Consider the following 17,405-nt stretch of genomic DNA (forward strand, 5'->3'; position numbering starts at 1 on the left):
CAGGTGCTTTGAATGAATATTCTCATTATATGAACTGCCAGAACGCGGCGCTGTTCAGTGTCCGTGGTTCTGAAACCAGCGACCAGTCAGTCCGCGCTCATCGCAGCGCTGTGCGTAGTGCTGAATGTTTGGCGCAGGTAGGGCATCTTCCCGTAGGCTAGATTCACTGCGGATTCTAAAATGTAAGTTACAAAAGACAGACAACTTGTTTTGCCACCTCAACAACATACTGTGCTGTGGTGTCACAAGCACTTGGAAGACTATTTTTATTTATCTTTTTAGCAGGCCAACAACAGGTAGCTTATGATGCGATCATGAACATTGTAGGTCTATCTTAATTTAGCCTATAGAGACCTACCTGTATATTGGGGATACGCTTTACAATAGCATTTACAATTTACATTATAGGCAGGTGGTAGACATACAGTGCAGCCTACAATGTGGCCTAATTGGCCATGACATTTTATTTTTGTTCTAGTAATTTCTACAATTTGTAACTCATAAGAATCCATCTAATGAAACGAATTTTGATGACTTAGCTCAAACAACTTGGCTGGGATGCCTTACTCATTCCCAGTGGGGTAAAGTACTTACGTATAAAGTACTTAAAAGCACGACTACTTTAAAGTACTACTTAAGTCGTTTTGGGGGGTATCTGTACTTAACTATTTATATATTTTTCACAACTTTTACTTTTACTTCGCTACATTCCTAAAGAGAATACTTTTCTTTTTACTGCATACATTTCCCCTGACACCCAAATGTAGCCGTTACATTTTGAATGCTTAGCAGGGCAGGAAAATTCTCAAATTCATGCACTTATCAATAGAACGAACCTGGTCTCTCCCCTAATGCGTCTGATCTGGTGGACTCACTAAACACAAATGCTTCGTTTGTAAATGAGGTCTGAGTTTTGGAGTGTGCCCGTGGGTATCAGTACATTTGTTAAAAAACAAGAAAATCGTGCTGTCTGGTTTGTTTAATATAAGGAATTTGAAATGATTTATACTTTAACTTTTGATACTTAAGTATATTTCACACCAAATACTTTTACAAAGGTAGTATTTTACTCTGTGACTTTAACTTTTACTTGAGGCCTTTTCTATTAAGGTATCTTTACTTTTACTCAAGTATGACGATTGGGTACTTTTTCCACCACCGCTCATTCCCATGTAGGCCTATGGCTACAATAGAAGTCGCGGATTGGTGGGTCTTCTCTTCATCTGAATTTTGTAGGCATGACGGGCTTGGACTTTGTGATGACTGCAGAAATGTGTGTGCTTGGCTAAATGTTCTATGATGTAACCTTATGCATATTACATGAACAAAATAAAGCTCTGAAAACAGTGAAACAATCTCTGTAGGCCTATTTCATTTTGACAGCTATGAGGTTGCAGGTCCATCTCTTACACATATGGTTCCACAGTTATTGTATATGAATATAAAGTTGACCATGACATGGGTAGGCCTAATTATGGATACAAGTGGGCTATCCTATTTATACATCTAGCTAATCATTAGAAAATATAGCACAAATTAATAAAATCATGGAGTCATATGGGAGGTACTAGTGGAGTTATGTAGCCTAAAGACTTATGTCAATTGCATAGCTCTAACCTGTCCCACGGTTTCCAGCGGATGTAGCGTGTCGCAAGCAGACGATTGCGTCACAGTCTACCGAGAAGTGATGCGGTGCCCACTGCCCACAGCTGCTAGGAGGAGCCGGGTGAAGCGCACTGTATTTCAGTTTCGCTAGGCTACTCCGATAGTCAGTCGCCGCATTGTACTGTAAGACAACAATTAAAAAACGTAGCTAGATAATTTTAACTCAGGGGGTAAAATCTGTGTGGAGAGGCAATAATCGTTGTTTCGCAGAAGTAAACCGACCATACATTGACAGCGGCACGAACACAACAATGGCCCTGAAAAGAATTCATAAGGTAAGGAAGTAACGTTATCTTACTTCCGTGCTAGCTAATAGCTAGCCCCTTTTGGCCTTCGCTTTTTGGCACAATTACGAGCTAGGCTACTAAAGCAAAACGGCTTGCTAGCCCACATTTAGACCGCTTTCCTCATCTGCCGTCTAGTCAGTGGCTAACTTCTGATCAGATTAATTTGCTTTTGTTATTAACTAGCGTTAGCTAGCTGGCTACTAGGCAGTTAGCTAGCACAGTTTAGCGGCAGATGACATCGATAACAGTGCGCTATGCTAGCTAACAAGGTAACTAACGTTAACTATGAGTTATTGGCTACTAACTAGCTAGGTAACGACGTTAACTAATTTGATTAGCAAGCTAGTTAGTTAGTTAATTAGGTAGTTGGCATACTGGCAGTGTAGCTAGTTAGTTTGGCTAAATAGCTAGCTAGCTTTAATCATAGCTTGCCAAGTGTAACTAGCTAACGTTTTTCGGGAAAGTCCTTCCTAGTTAGTACTACCTACTAACGTTACTTCCTTGTAGTAAACAAATGAACATCAGCTGCTGGTATCGTTTACACCCCAACAAAAATCACGTTTGGCATAACTACCATGGTCCTGACCTGTCTAATGCCAGTAGTTACTTAAGCAACTTGACTTGAACAAACCAGTTAGCTACTGTAATTAGCTATAAAATTGTTTTACCAGCATTGTCTTAAGTATCAAAATGAAGTTGCTCTGTTGCCTTCATCTGACACTGGCTGATCAATGATTCACGAAAACGATTGAAGTTGACAGATTGTTAGACTTTGAAAGGAAAATATTTATCCTTCCATGCTATTCTAAATCCAGTACTATTTCTGTTTCATTGAGGACATTTAACTGACTTACTTTCAGTTATGGCTGTGGCGGAAACGATGCTCAGTAGTAAACATGAATCCCGCTAACCCGTACAGGACAGGTCTGACCACAATGTTGTTTGTAGTCCTTGAAATGAGTCACATTTTGATAGGTCTTTATCTTCTGGCAACAAATCTGAGCCTAGTCTACTACATACCAGCCCACATTCAGCATTGGAGACATTGTATGCATTTTGACTGAATTACTAATAAAATACAGGCATTGTTCATGGAAGTATTATACTTTTTGGAAGAAATCAGAACTCAATTTTATTTTGTAAATTTTTTCTCCTAGGAGTTAAATGATTTGGCTCGTGACCCTCCAGCACAGTGCTCCGCAGGACCAGTGGGAGATGACAGTAAGTCACCTCAACCTCTATCACACAACACCACCACCCGCAAATTTCAATCAATATTCTTAATGGTTCATATCTTTAATCACAGAAAACAGTATTTGACTCCAAGATTACTGTTGATGAAATGTAGCCTATAGATGGGAGCCAATAAAGATTGATGCTGGTATTCATCAATGACACCAGTTGTCATTTGTATATTGGCACGGAAATCTAATTGAAACACTATTTACTTGTAATGGTGCTCATAGTGTATTAAAACAGTTTTCTCCTCTCTTATCTAGTGTTTCACTGGCAGGCTACAATAATGGGACCTGTAAGTATACCCCCCTGTTCTGCTCTTTAAAGTTTAGGGGTTCACATCCTTTACTCTGGGTCATATAGTAACCATCTATTTTCCTTTCTGCAGAATGACAGTCCGTATCAGGGTGGCGTGTTCTTCTTGACCATTCACTTCCCCACTGACTATCCCTTCAAACCACCAAAGGTAAGGACGTATCCTGGAACTTGTGGGCAGACTTTTAATGTAACTATGAGCTAGATCTACATTGATCATAAAATTCCGTCATGCATGACTGTTTGTTTTCAGTGCATGCAACGTCTCGTCATTGCGGTAAAGGAGATGGTGTAAATGTAATACATTTGCAAGATACAGAAAAAAAACATGTCCTCTCTATAGGTTGCATTCACCACAAGAATCTACCACCCAAACATCAACAGCAATGGCAGCATCTGCTTGGACATCCTGAGGTCGCAGTGGTCGCCAGCACTCACCATCTCCAAAGGTAAATCCAAAATTGCGCTCTTGGTTTATGTTTGTATGTGGGTCTAGATCATTTGTTTTGGTTGGCTTGAATCAGTATGGTTTGAGTTTTCACAACAGATTCTGGTAAGTATGTCCCGAATTATGCTCAGGAAGAGGTCCGAGATTTACGTTGATTGTCAGAACTGTGGTGACTCTTGTTGTTGGTCGTCCTACAGTCCTCCTGTCCATCTGCTCACTTCTCTGTGACCCAAACCCAGACGACCCACTAGTTCCTGAGATCGCCCGCATCTACAAGACAGACAGGGAAAAGTAGGTCTTACACATTTTCAACATTCAACACATTTTTGTATAACCTGTCTGCTACAAGGAAAGTGATTTGTATCCTGCTGTCATTCCAGATACAACAGAATAGCCCGGGAATGGACACAGAAATATGCAATGTAGTCGCAAGGCATAACAGCAGAGAATCTGCCTTTATATTCAAAGGCATGGAGCTTTGAACGAAAAGAGGAAAAAAGTCTTGTTGGTTTCCATTGGAGTGATTTCTTTGAGCCACACCCTCCCTCTCCCTACGCACTTCACCTCCATCCTCCTGCCTCACCCCCTTCAAAACCTGTCCAGCTGCGGTGTTGTACATATTTCAGATTGCATATTGTATACCCCGCTGTCTGTTTCTGCCACTATGTCCACCGGCACCCATGTAGGACCACTCTTATTTGATTCCAAGAAGCATTCCTTATAATTTTTTATGAACCCAAGGTTTGCTTTCCCAAGGTTGAGGGATTTTTGTCTTTTTGTCTTTTTATTTTTTATTATTTTTTCCTCCCTCTGTGCTTCCAGCTATCATGTGAGATGATGGTATGGGTGGGGAGAGATGGGACTCGGAGAGTGTTTTTGGCTATGATAAGAAATGGCTTTCAATCTGTCACTATGGTTCTGGAAACCTCTAGGGGACTTTTTCTGTTTGGCTACGGTATGCCCAGGAGCCCGCCTCAGCATCACCACAATATTAATCACTGTCATTAAGATGATAGTTAAGTACCCGTGGACCCATCCGCACTGTATGAAGTGGGAAAATAGAATAATGAGACAGCGATCTATTGATAGGAGTATCTGAATATAACTTCCAAATGACTGTTTTCCCTCAACTTAGTCAAATGATATACTCCTTGTTGTTTTTGCTAAAGAATAAAAAATAGTACCCTTTTAGATTGCCCTTTGAGCCTTCATTATATAATTTTCCTCTCAATGGTGGCAAATCTTTCTTTTTGGTGTAGGTCTGATTTGGAAACAGCCAATGTTAGGCAGATAAGTTGGGGGTACAAGTAGTTTGTGACTGAAATGGTATTAATCCAGCTTGATCGTCCATTTGATCTAGCCTGAAAGGACAAAGTTTTGACATTAGTAATAAATCATGTTTGAAGGCAACTTCACAAGACAAGCTCTAAAATGTTTTAAGCAACAGTAGCACTAGACTAGACGAATATGATAAGAGTTGAACGGTCTACCCTCAAGTGGGCTAAGTTGAAGGAAACGATCTGATTGGGGTGTATTTTCAGTTATTTTCATAAAAAAAAAAAAAAGTGAACTCATTATTCTGTATTCACACTTTATATATTTGAGCTGCCATTGTTGACTTAGCTCCAATGACTCATTGGCTGGATCTCAGAACCCTGGACTCAAGGACTTGAGTTCCAGACCGACAACTTCTGTATATTTAATTACCCAGGAGCTCATGGAGCTTGTGTTAATTAAACTGTGTAATAAACATGATTATTAAAGTTGTGGGTTTCACTGTTTTATTTCATATCCTTGCTCAAATGTGTGCTTTTACAATTTTATCTGACGGCTTTGTCAATTTGAAAAGATGAATGTCTTGTACGGTTTGTTTTAGTATTTTCTTGTTGATTGAACCTTTTATTTAGCTAGCCGAGTCTTTCACGTGCCCTATTCATGTCTGAGGTTTTTGCTGATGTTTTGATAGCAACAATGAAGCCTACGAAATGAACCTTTTTAATACAACTGTGGAACATTTTGCCTTCCTATTATTCCACCTGATTCCCACCATCATGTTGTCTCACTCAGGTCCCTTTTACAGCAAACTTTACATTAAGATTTAGGGACCTGGCTGTTCTTATTACTGCCAGCCAATTCAATCAATTATTTATGACATTATTTGAAGCAAAGTTACAACTACACTGGACCCGAATTCCAGTCTTGTATATTTGTGCTACGCTGCTCCAAAAGTTGTATGGAATGTTTCAGAAACAACTGTCTGATTTGTGAGACTACTGTACAACGCTGTCCTGGAGTTTAAGGACAAAGCTGGGCCAAGAGCCGCATAATATACTTACACCAATTCAGCTGTCTCACCATGATGCTCAATTATAGTATGTATTTAGGAGGGGTTAGACCTTGTGTACAATATACAAATAAAGGTGTCTTTATTTCCAGGCAACATATTAGATTATTTTTATTCTCCCACTAGATGGCGCTCTATCATTGTTTTTGGCTCTAATGTTAGTTCGATTTTTCATAATGTATGTTTAACGGCTTGTGCCATTCATTTGAGGGCCACAATCAGCTAGCCACTGTGGCATTTACAGTGGCTGTAGTCAATTAAGAGGTGGATGAGATGTCTTAGTTAAATGCCATTAGATACCGTAAACATATGTTAAATCTATATAATGACTATGTCCATTTGCCGTGGATCCCAAGGGTAGTTTGCGGCCTATCACATTCTGAGTGCAGAGAATGAACATGTGATTGCTTGCGGTCTGAACAGCAAATCCTTGAAATCACGCCAGTGCTGACTGCCAGCAGCCCACTGCAGCTTGGAGCGATGAGGTGCAGGTTAAGTCTACTATAGTCTACTCTACTGCATGTTTGAGTCATATACCTTGTGGTCGAGGACATTTACCCACACAGAGAACCCATATCACCTACAAAACCATGGTTCTTTCATTCACTACAGGGGCTCGAGGCAGGGCCCAATACCCTTCCACATTTTGTGTGTCCTTGAATTTGGCAATACTGAGGGGACTAATGAGTGGAGGGAGGTCAGCCAGATGAATGGAATGAGCCTCTGGACTAAAACAGGAAGTGTAAGGTGGGGAAGACAGCTGCACAGGGAGGTGAGGTACTGTCTTCTCATAAGGGTGTGTGGGGGTGAGAAATGAGAGCTGCACTGTGATGTTTGGAGAACTTGCGTGGCTTGCAACATTACTCAGTGTCTGAGAAACCGGATGTTCATCTCTCTCTCTCCCTTCCTCTCGCCCCTCTCTCCCTTCCTCTCACCCCTCACTCCTCTTTTAGGCTTCCTTTAGAGGCTCTCCTGTGGCGCTGGTCATGTGTGCAGCTGGAGAAAGAGGCCGTGTAACACTAATCCCCCGGCAGGCTCAGGAAAGTACTCTGCCTCGCTTAGCACAGAGAGAAAACAACAAAGAGCTGAGTGTGGCTGCAGCCCCAGGGCTCAGCGCCCACAAGAACGTCTCCTGTGTCACAGCTTGCTGCTGCCTCCTACCCATGGCCACTCTCACCCATTACTCTCTCGATGTAACACTCTCTCTGACACACCCCATACCCGTGAAAAAAATACCCTTTCGGAAACTATGATGCCTAACCTATGTGTGTGTGTGTGTGTGTGCACGTGCGTGCGTGCGTGTGTATGTGAGAGAGATTGACTTCTGAGGGTCCCGATCAGGAATGTAGACAAGCCTAGAGCGGACAGGAAAAATGTGGTCAGTCTGGACATGTTAAAATAACAAGGATGCACAGGCGCCTCTGCACTATATATCAAATCAACGTGAGGGACTCATGTCTGCGTGCTTTTAATCAATTTGAAACGAATAGGCCCATATGACCAATTACAAGAGTTCAGTTATAAGTGTTATAACACATATTTTGGTAACGTGGTAAATATTGACCCCTTACGCGCAGTTCCTCAAATTTCGTGCACACCCTACTCCACTATGCACATGCCTCAGAGCTTGGAGTTGGTATGGCTGGTGGTCGGCATGAAAGTGATTTCCAAAGGCGCAAGTGATGACGAGGGGATTGACGTCTGCTTAATATGAGATAGGGTGAGACCAGGCATATTGCCAGAGCCGTGCTAGACACTCCAGGGATTACGGAGAAATGCGTGTCCAATTTATGCACGGCAATGCGTCTTGGGGGAATAGATGCGACCATTGTGCACTTACCTTGAACTGAACCCTTGCTTGTTATCCCACGGCCACTCTCAGTAAACACAGAAGCCTACAGGTAAAAATGCTAATAATAATTTTCGAATGATAATAAACCAAATGGTGGAATAGCATTATTAATTTAATAGATTAATGGTACATTTTGGCCCTACAGGTAGTCAAACAACACCAACCTATAGCCTATATTCTACTGACATGGAGAGAATATAAACGTTTGGCTTGGCTAAATTACAACAAATTGCATGATGAGTTAAACAAACAGGGAGATAAGTAATCACAAGAAACCCAAACCAAGCGATTCACAGGTGGCCATCCATGTGCTCTCCTGTCACGTTAGTGATTCCTCCACAGAACGTGAGGTGTGAATTGAGCGTAATAACAATTCAACTTTGGTATCAAACCCAGTAATTAAGTCCATGTTTGGTGCTTCAACGGATAGCTCTAAAGTGCCCAAATTTACCCCATTTTTTTTGCGGATTATGCAATGCTTAAACATGGATGATAAAGTTGGTCATGGACTTGTCAATTACAATTAGTGTTTACCAAATAGGTTATTTATTTTTTCTTTTTGAGGATGTGAACACAATTACACATTAATGCATTACTCATTACGCATGAAATTGCTCTGCGTAATAGTGACCGCAAGGCTGTGTTTGGTGACAGATAAAGGTTTACTATTCACTGTGTGTGTGTATTTTTGTGTGTCCAAGTGAGAGGGTGTTTTTGTGTGCGGGAGGTTGGCTGACTACTGCCAGTGTTGAACACCCCTCCCTCTCTCTCCCTCTCTCAAGCTGCCGCGTTATTTTCCAGCTCGGAACCTCAACCGCACGGCTCGATCGATTCGCATTGATTGTCCCTGACGAGCTGCTCCACTTTCTAGCCAATGTCAGCCCGTCTGCAATTGGGAAGGAGAGAAATGAAGGAAAATCTCTGCCGCCCTGGCGGTGTCATTTCCACACACTTCGGTTGGCCGCCTGCCAGTAGACAGGACATTCGAAAGAGGTGGAGTGGACTCTTGGTTTGAGCGAGAAGAGGAGCCGAGCGCACCGGTCATGGGCGATAACATAGCGAGTAGCGACTGAGCGCCGTGTGGCCACTCCTGCGCGCACACACCGCTTCGAGTGTGAAAAACAACCCATCGCCTAATTACCTAATTACGCACTGTCAGCCGCTGCGTAAAATAAACATGGTTACCATCAGAAACCACCAGTGACATGCCACACGAACGTGTTATCATCCTAAATTAGAACATTAAAATGTTAATGAAGGACAACATGATGTCAATTTATAATAATGAAGTTCTACCATCAACACAATTATGTTGTTTTGCAAATCAGACTCATTGCTACTGGAAAGGAGAATTGCAATAGCGCATCTTACCATACTTTGGTAGGATTAGGCGATTTTTTGAATAAGGTAATAGCCTAGACCTTGACACTTCGCATTAACAGGCTAGGTTTCACACACATGTGGATGTCCATCACTGAAAATCAAATAAGAGAAAAATATTCGTTTTTGTCCGTGCAATATTAACCATTGGATATGTTTCCATATTGATGGATTGCACTGTAAAAGTTATGTGTAAACATGAATGTGTTAAAGGAAAGTTAAGTCTTAAAGAGGTATGACGAAATATCAACGTGCGCTCATACAGAGAGAAACACATCATAATGTGCATACAGCCAGCACTCCACAACAACCACTAAAATGCATCTCAAAGTCATAAATATGTAAAGCTTTAATAACAAACATGTTCTTCATTACACGCCCCTTGAATATTCAAAGTCGATCACCTAAAAGCCTCGAGAAGAGTAATACATCTCTATATTTTAAAAGGTTTAGGTGATATATTATTTTCTGTCGCCATGCTGCCGAAAGTCCAGTTCGGTTTTTCCGAGAAGCTCCAAAAATCGATGAAATGTGTTTGCATGTTCTTCTCCGCGAGCGGGGATGTAGGTGGAATTGCGAGAATCGAAAAGGTTGGAGATCCCACACGCTCAGCTTCCGAGAAAGTACGTTTTACAATCATTTATTATTATATTTCCCTCTTGTTCTATACAGGCGAGGACTATATTAATTTAATTGGTTTAGTGTAAGGTTTCTTTCCTTTATTTTTTTTACATCAAGCTCTACGGTAGGCTTGGAGACGGACGGCTTGGACAGTGGGAGCCCTCCCCTCCACTCGGAACCGCTTTGGTAGGTGCGAACAAAAAAGAGCCAGTGTTTGCAAATATGCAGATACATAGGAGGGAGGGGGGATCATACTTTGTTGAAGTCTGCTGAAAGTTGGGATGTCATCTTCCTAACGATCAAGTTAACTGGGAGAATGGGAGAATGGTTCTTCTCAAACGTGCTGGTGCAGACCATACGCTGGCACCGCAGAGACCGGGGTTTCAGATCATTGAGTCCAGACAAAAGGTATTTTTTTGTGCTGCTTTAATGTTAGATACAATTAGGATTCGCGGGTCTCGGATGCATGTGATGCATGCACGGTTATTGGCTTGTTATTTTTGAATGGCCATAAAAGTCATTCTGCTGTCACATTTTATCCTCATTTGTACATTTTTCTTCGATCATTTGGCAATGCTCTAGAGGTTTGTAGAATTGTGGAGAGCTGTTCTTTCATTCAAAGATTTTTGGGGTGAATATTGAAAGTGTGAATCATCTGTTAATGACATGCGCTCCAAGAAACTCTACGCTCTCCAGAAATATTTTCCATTGAAATTATGTCAGTTTGCATTGGGTCTTGATGACGTTTATGGTTGTAATCCTTTTAATGTCAGGTGGTGATGAGGCATCTCTTTACCTAGAGATACATTTAAACGGAACTTTTATTTTCTGCAGTGTTCCCTTGAATCATCAACAAATGCTTTTGTGAAAATGCATAGCCTAATGGCTGAAAAACGAGCAAGATTTTTTGGATTTGTTTTGGATTTAGCCTATAGCCGAGTCATCCGAAGAACAGTATGCCAGGTGTTCTCAGAGTGATTTTATTGTAGAGCGAACGTGTTTGTTCTTCATTGTTCCGCATGCGACGATCAGCCAGTCTCTTGCGCGCGATGTCTCTGTGCTGTATCGCGGCTGCAAGCCTGGATTTACGGCGACCCCCCTGGTACTGCCGCAATCCGCCACCGGTAGTGGCGCTCTTATGCTGCATGTTTATGCAAATAATTAGTCACGATTTAACACAAATAATTAGTAACGATTTAACACACCATCGCATGGATATACTTTTGTTTATTTTAACTCAGGAATGGGGGGAAAACAGAGAGGCGCAGCAGGTTGGATATTTAATTCTGGTCTTTATAAACTTCCTTGGGTCTCGTGCACAAATGTGCCTGACGGCGTGTGTGCGTGCTAGTGTGTGTGCCAGAGAGCAGGGGGGGGGGGGGGGGGGGGGGGGCGACTGAGGGAGAGGACTAGAAAGATAGGTGTGCGTGTCTGCGTGATCGTGCGTTTGAAGGGAAGGCAAGTGTTGTCTTTGGTTCTGCATTACCTGAACCAATAAGTAGCCTCTAGCTGAACTACCTTGCAGCGTCCCACAACATAGACTTGGCATGGCTTGTTGTTAGATGTTTTGGTGTTATGATTGATGCCAAAAATGAATATTTATTTCTTAATAATAGGCCCACATATTATTTTTACACTGACAGCAAATATTGACCGAAAACTATTGCAATAAAGGCGCTATTATGCCGTATTGACAGTATTATCTATCCCAATTTTAATACCCCAAATAGTTTAGGCCTATCTGTTTATTTGTTAGCCTACTAGGCCCGCTCTTTTTATAGACTGTGGTTATTTTTCATAGGCCTAATGAAGATTTTATGAATACAGCAAATACTTTGCGGAATATTAATTCTATGTTCTAAAAATCGAAATGATTCATTAGGTCTATATCATGCAAACTTCAGTATGACTTTTTCCACTTGCAGATTTCAAAGATTGTTCAGTTCTGATAGTGGGTTAGTCCATTTTGTTTGTATATTCCATACAGAGCTCCCTTTCTCGTTGGCCTTGGGGAGCCTGTATGGTCAGACTCCTTGGGATGGTTTATTCAGCAGAGAGGGGCCAATTACCGCTGCGCGCTGACCTCCAGGGATGAAGCACGAGCCATGTCTCTAGCAGCTCCCCCCTGACGTAACCAGTGCGCGAGCAGGGAGAGTGGGTGCTTCAGTCGAAGTATAGTTGGAAAGTATTATTATGTTTTATAGTGGCAGTCCTATTTGTGATGCTATTGGGAGAAGTTGAGCACGAGGAAGAAGCTGTGGTAGAAGTTATAACCTACGGCTACCATTCGCATGATGGGTAATGACGTCACTGAGGAAGATACATTTTCCCCAGTAATATACGTTTTTTTTGCACCAACCTGTTCCTCATTATGCATTCATCCTTGCTTTTCTAATCACCATCATCTCAACAGTATCAGCATTTGGGATAATTCTATTCAGAGAGAATACTTTGGTTACAGAAACTGGGGGGACTGTTGAGTGACAGAGAAGAGATGATCAGTCTAGGGTCAGGAAGAGATATCATTTGAATGGGAAAGGGGGATAATTACTCAGTTGTCCAACTGAATGTATTCAACTGAAATGTGTTTCCCGCATTTAACCCAACCCCTCTGAATCAGAGAGGTGCAGGGGGCTGCCTTAATCGACATCCACGTATTCTGTGCCCGGGGAACAGTGGGTTAACTGCCTTGCTCAGGGGAAGAACGACAGATTTTTACCTTCTCATTTCAGGGATTCGATCCAGCAACCTTCCGCTTACTAGCCCAACGCTCTAACCACTAGGCTACTTGCCGCCCCTGCACAGGGGGAGTGTGTGAATGACATGGCGGAGGAGCAGAGTGAGACTGATATTAGGAGAACGAGTGAAAACAAGAAGGAATGTGGTTAAGGGGCAAGGAGTCACTGTGAATGATATGGAGGTGGGACAGAGACTATTATAAAGTCATGGCCTTGACATTGGAAGACGGATGGTAGAGTGAGAAAGAGGCATTGAGATGGTTGGGAAAGATAGACTGTGAATGACGTGTTCACGTTTGATGGAGATGGAAAGAGTGCGAAGGATATGGGTCAGACAGAGAGACACTCTCAGCATAGATGGAGTGAGGCAAGGACACCAGAAAGAGAGAGAGAGACACACACACACACACACAGGCATAGACGTTAGTGGAGCAGGCGGGCGGCCCTGTAGCAGCAGCGAGAGAGAGCAGAGCCCTGGTCAGACTCAGAGCAGGAGAGCAAGGAGAGGAGCTGAGTTGCTGGCTCCGGTCTGCTGGCGCCACGGACCCCTGAGCTGGTGAGAATGCGGGGGCTGCGCTCCTGCCTTTGAAGCTTTACCTCCCACTAATTTTGGCCTTCCAATTTCCACACACTGCGCAGACCCCATCCTCTCTCCCTCCCCTTCCCTTTGTTTCCCTTATAAGGACTGGCCCGGCCATTTCCTCCATTTTTCTCAGGGAGGTGCTTGTTTGTGAGTGGGGACAGGTCAGTGGGATAGTGTGTCTCTTCATAGGAGGTTGGCCATTGAGATCTTTCAGCTGTACACACTCTGGATAAAGTATTGGAGTCAAATCCATTTCAGTCCATTTTAATTTATGAATGAATTGGGAAAAATACCCACCCAGCAAATTGGTTGTTTTTCAATAAGGATTGTGCAAATTAAATGGACTCATAGAGAATAATAAGATGTTCCCCAAGAGACACTGTCAAGCAGCATTTTAACCCTCCTGTTGTGTTCGTTTCATGTTAATTAATTCTGTGTTCCTGGTCCAAAATTACCGCCCCATTATAGCTGATTATAAATCCATAATAATACATATATTATCACCTAATGTTGTGTTAGATCTTTTTATCAACTTAAGTTCTTGTGAACATTACAAGTTTTGAACTTCTATTTGCTATTTTTGGCCTGTAGGCCTCATTGACCTGAGCTCATACAACGTGTTTTTTGAGTAAATAAAGCATCATGTATGGATTATTATGACTACAACAAATACTCAGATGAAACATTTTGTGCTATTTATCACATACTACTTTGTGTCAAAGTTTAACAAGGACTCTCTCCTCCTCGCCAGTGTCATGATCAAAGATATGATCAAGAGCCTCACATACAGTATATCGTTTGGTCATTGTGCTGCCACAGAATGAATTGTGAGCAAGGCCTCAAAAAAGCTTTATATACCAGAGCTGCAAGAAAAGTTCTATATATTATTGAAACAAAGTTGCGATTGTTTGTGAGAATGCCAACAGGTGTGGTTCCCGTGGGGGAAAGATTCTATTGGGGAAAGGTTCTCGTGGGGGGTTACCATGGAAGCCAAGAAGGGGAGTGAGGTGTGTGTGTGTGTGTGTGTGTGTGTGTGTGTGTGTGTGTGTGTGTGTGTGTGTGTGTGTGTGTGTGTGTGTGTGTGTGTGTGTGTGTGTGTGTGTGTGTGTGAGATCAAACACACATGCATGTGGGGGTCTGGGAGAGGAAGTGTGTCCATCTGATGAATGGGCATGTGCCTGAACTCAATTTTATGCACTAATTGTAGTCTCAGTCATTCATTCCTAATGACTGGTCATTTTTGACCGGGAACACCACAGGTGCACAAAAGTTAAATAAAACACCCAAAATGTAATGAAAATCATCCAAATGTATCTTGTGTGTTCAGATGCCCTGTGTGGACAAACTACATTTTTCAGAGAGAGAACTTGTAAATCGGTCCAATTTGACCTTGAACACAGCAGGAGGGTTAAAAGAGTCCTCCACTATCTGTGCACATCCTCCATTCTTTTTTGAACACAACATTATTGATTATCATAGGCTATACCACCATTATATGTGAATACAGCTAATTGGAGCGAAAGTAGGGCATCCACAAGGCATAATGATGAGTTCAGATTACAACATTAGGACCTTATCTTTTGTACATGTTATTTGAGAGTTGATGATGTCATGAAGTATGACAACCAACAAACTTACAGTGTTGTAAGTGGTCAAGACGTGTTTGTTTATTTTTCTAAATGGCTGTTTGTGTGTTATTTCAAAATCACATTTTATTTGTCACATGCGCCGAATATACAACAGGTGTAGTAGACCTTACAGTGAAATGCTTACTGACAAGCCCTTAACCAACAACGCAGTTTTAAGAAAAATACCTTTTAAAAGTAAGAAATAAAAGCAACAAATAATTAAAGAGCAGCAGTAAAATAACAATAGCGAGGCTATATACAAGGGGTACCTGTACAGAGTCAATGTGCCGGGGCACCGGGTAAGTCAAGGTAATTGAGGTAATCCTAACAAATACTAATTGAGTGTATGTAAACTTCTGACCCACTGATAATGTGATGAAAGAAAGAAAAGCTGAAATAAATAATTCTCTCTACTATTATTCTGACATTTCACATTCTTAAAATGAAGTGGTGATCCTAACTGACCTAAAACGGAAATATTTACTCGGACTAAATGTCAGGAATTGTGAAAAACTGAGTTTAAATGTATTTGGCTAAGGTGTATGTAAACTTCCGGCTTCAACTGTATGTACGTACATGTAGGTAGATTTATTAAAGTGACTATTCATCTACAAAGATTTGATGAATGCCTGTATACACAAGATATGCAAACTATGTCAACATCTTTGCTATAGTCAATAGAAGAGATTTGTTCCAGAACAATATACACACATATTTTTTCATCAGAAAGTATTTTTTATGGGTACCTTCATGTGTTTGTAAAATATTAGTGTTCTCATATTTTTCATTCATGGATTTTAGTATTAAAATGGGGTTTGTTGCAAAATGCCGTACATCCATTGTTTAGTTGGAATGGATCATTCATATCCTGTATATTTGACTGTGATATGTGGTTGTCTCACCTAGCAATTTGAAGATGAATGGACTAACTGCATGTCACTCTGGAGAAGAGCATCTGCTAAATGACAAAATGTACATATTTTACATACAGATGTCATATTACTTTACTGATACATTTTGTAAAACTGGAGAGAAAAAAAAGGGTTTGTCACAAATGTATCATTTGTATAGTTCTTTAATAAAAATGTAGTTATTTGTTACATTTTACTTTGTAAAACCAAGCAATATTATGTCTCTGAGAGTGTGGCGGATATGTAGCATTTTGCAGCAGAACATGATTATTTGTCTCTCTGAAATGAATCCATCAAGAGATAGATTTCAAACAAGCACATTTGAACCACCCCAAGCCACGATTAGATAAAAACACACCAATCTCTTTCAGAAGTTCTTTAAACAATAAAAGCTTATATCCCCATATTTCTAATACTGGATATATTGCATTTTGGAATGAAACTCTTCCATTAAATAAATAAACAAATGTTTAACATTGCCACATGCCAGGAGATCCTTCAAAAACATGAAGTGTGACCCTAACCAGCACCGGTACCACCACTAACACTAAGTCTACGTTTCTGTGAGTAGGAGAGCGGGATGGCAAAGTGGGGATTGTTCATGGTCTGATGTCTTAATTCATGTGAAAATGGATTTCAATTGTGTCTGCATGTAGTGTGTGGGAATTATTGTTACAAATCCCTTTGATGGAAAGAGTGAGTCTCCACAGGCCAGCTCTTCTTGGTTTTCTCGTGGGAAATACTATGGCCGCATTCAACCTAAACCTAAAGGGTGGGAATCCGCTCGTAAATTGGTGAAATTGGAGGAGAAAACATAGCGGTGTCTGTTCTCTTCTGTCGCTGTCATGTAGTATAATTCATGTTTTGTTCTTAATGTACTATTGTGTATTGCAGCCGGGGGGGGGGGGGGGTGGGGGGGGGGGGTTGATGAACATTTAGTTGTGTAAGTGGACACATCATCCCGGGCTATTACACTGTGGTCATGAGTTGTTAAGATACACGCTGTCTTGTTTTTGCCGCTTTTTTCTTTCCCCCCACGAGCTGTGTTCAATCTAATGACCAGGTAAACATTAAGGCATGGCAGAGTTGCTGTCCCATTTATATCAATGGAGTCGGTTGTTTACTAAGATGCTGTCTAGGTCCAACACTGAGCCTGTTATTGAAGGACCCTTCTCGCTCTCCTCTCTCCCTGTGTCAGTTTGTAGGTTGCCAGTGAAAGGATGTGGATGAGGGCTGAGGTTTAGAGCGAGAGCCAGGGCTCTAGGGCCTGCCTGTGGTTGGCTGGCCGATTCGTCCACAGCAGGGAGGCGCCACCTCACCTGGGCTCAGAGCAGACTGTGAGAACCTACCGTCTCCCCCTCCTCTGCTCGCCCCCTGTCCCCCTCCCGCCCCGACCC

General features: G+C 41.7%; 1 protein-coding gene across 1 annotated transcript; it reads left to right on the plus strand.

Annotated features, from left to right (window-relative positions):
• The first annotated feature begins 1,689 nt into the window (after nt 1–1,689).
• On the plus strand, nt 1,690–5,714 carry LOC120057308 (ubiquitin-conjugating enzyme E2 D2). The gene is made up of 7 exons (XM_039005883.1): nt 1,690–1,940; nt 3,110–3,173; nt 3,452–3,483; nt 3,577–3,654; nt 3,847–3,952; nt 4,149–4,242; nt 4,332–5,714. Exons 1-7 carry the CDS (start codon nt 1,917–1,919, stop codon nt 4,375–4,377), a joined length of 444 nt encoding a protein of 147 aa, XP_038861811.1. The 5' UTR covers nt 1,690–1,916; the 3' UTR covers nt 4,378–5,714.
• Nucleotides 5,715–17,405: the final 11,691 nt, after the last annotated feature.

Source organism: Salvelinus namaycush, chromosome 12 (genome assembly GCF_016432855.1).
Source record: "Salvelinus namaycush isolate Seneca chromosome 12, SaNama_1.0, whole genome shotgun sequence".
In the NCBI taxonomy this organism is placed as follows: domain Eukaryota; kingdom Metazoa; phylum Chordata; class Actinopteri; order Salmoniformes; family Salmonidae; genus Salvelinus; species Salvelinus namaycush.

Excerpts from the sequence above, each read along its gene's own strand:
- LOC120057308 (XM_039005883.1), top strand. The coding sequence starts at position 1,917 with ATGGCCCTGAAAAGAATTCATAAG. Across the intron at positions 3,953-4,148 it reads AGCACTCACCATCTCCAAAG|TCCTCCTGTCCATCTGCTCA; the intron begins GTAAATCCAAAA and ends GTCGTCCTACAG. Across the intron at positions 4,243-4,331 it reads TACAAGACAGACAGGGAAAA|ATACAACAGAATAGCCCGGG; the intron begins GTAGGTCTTACA and ends CTGTCATTCCAG.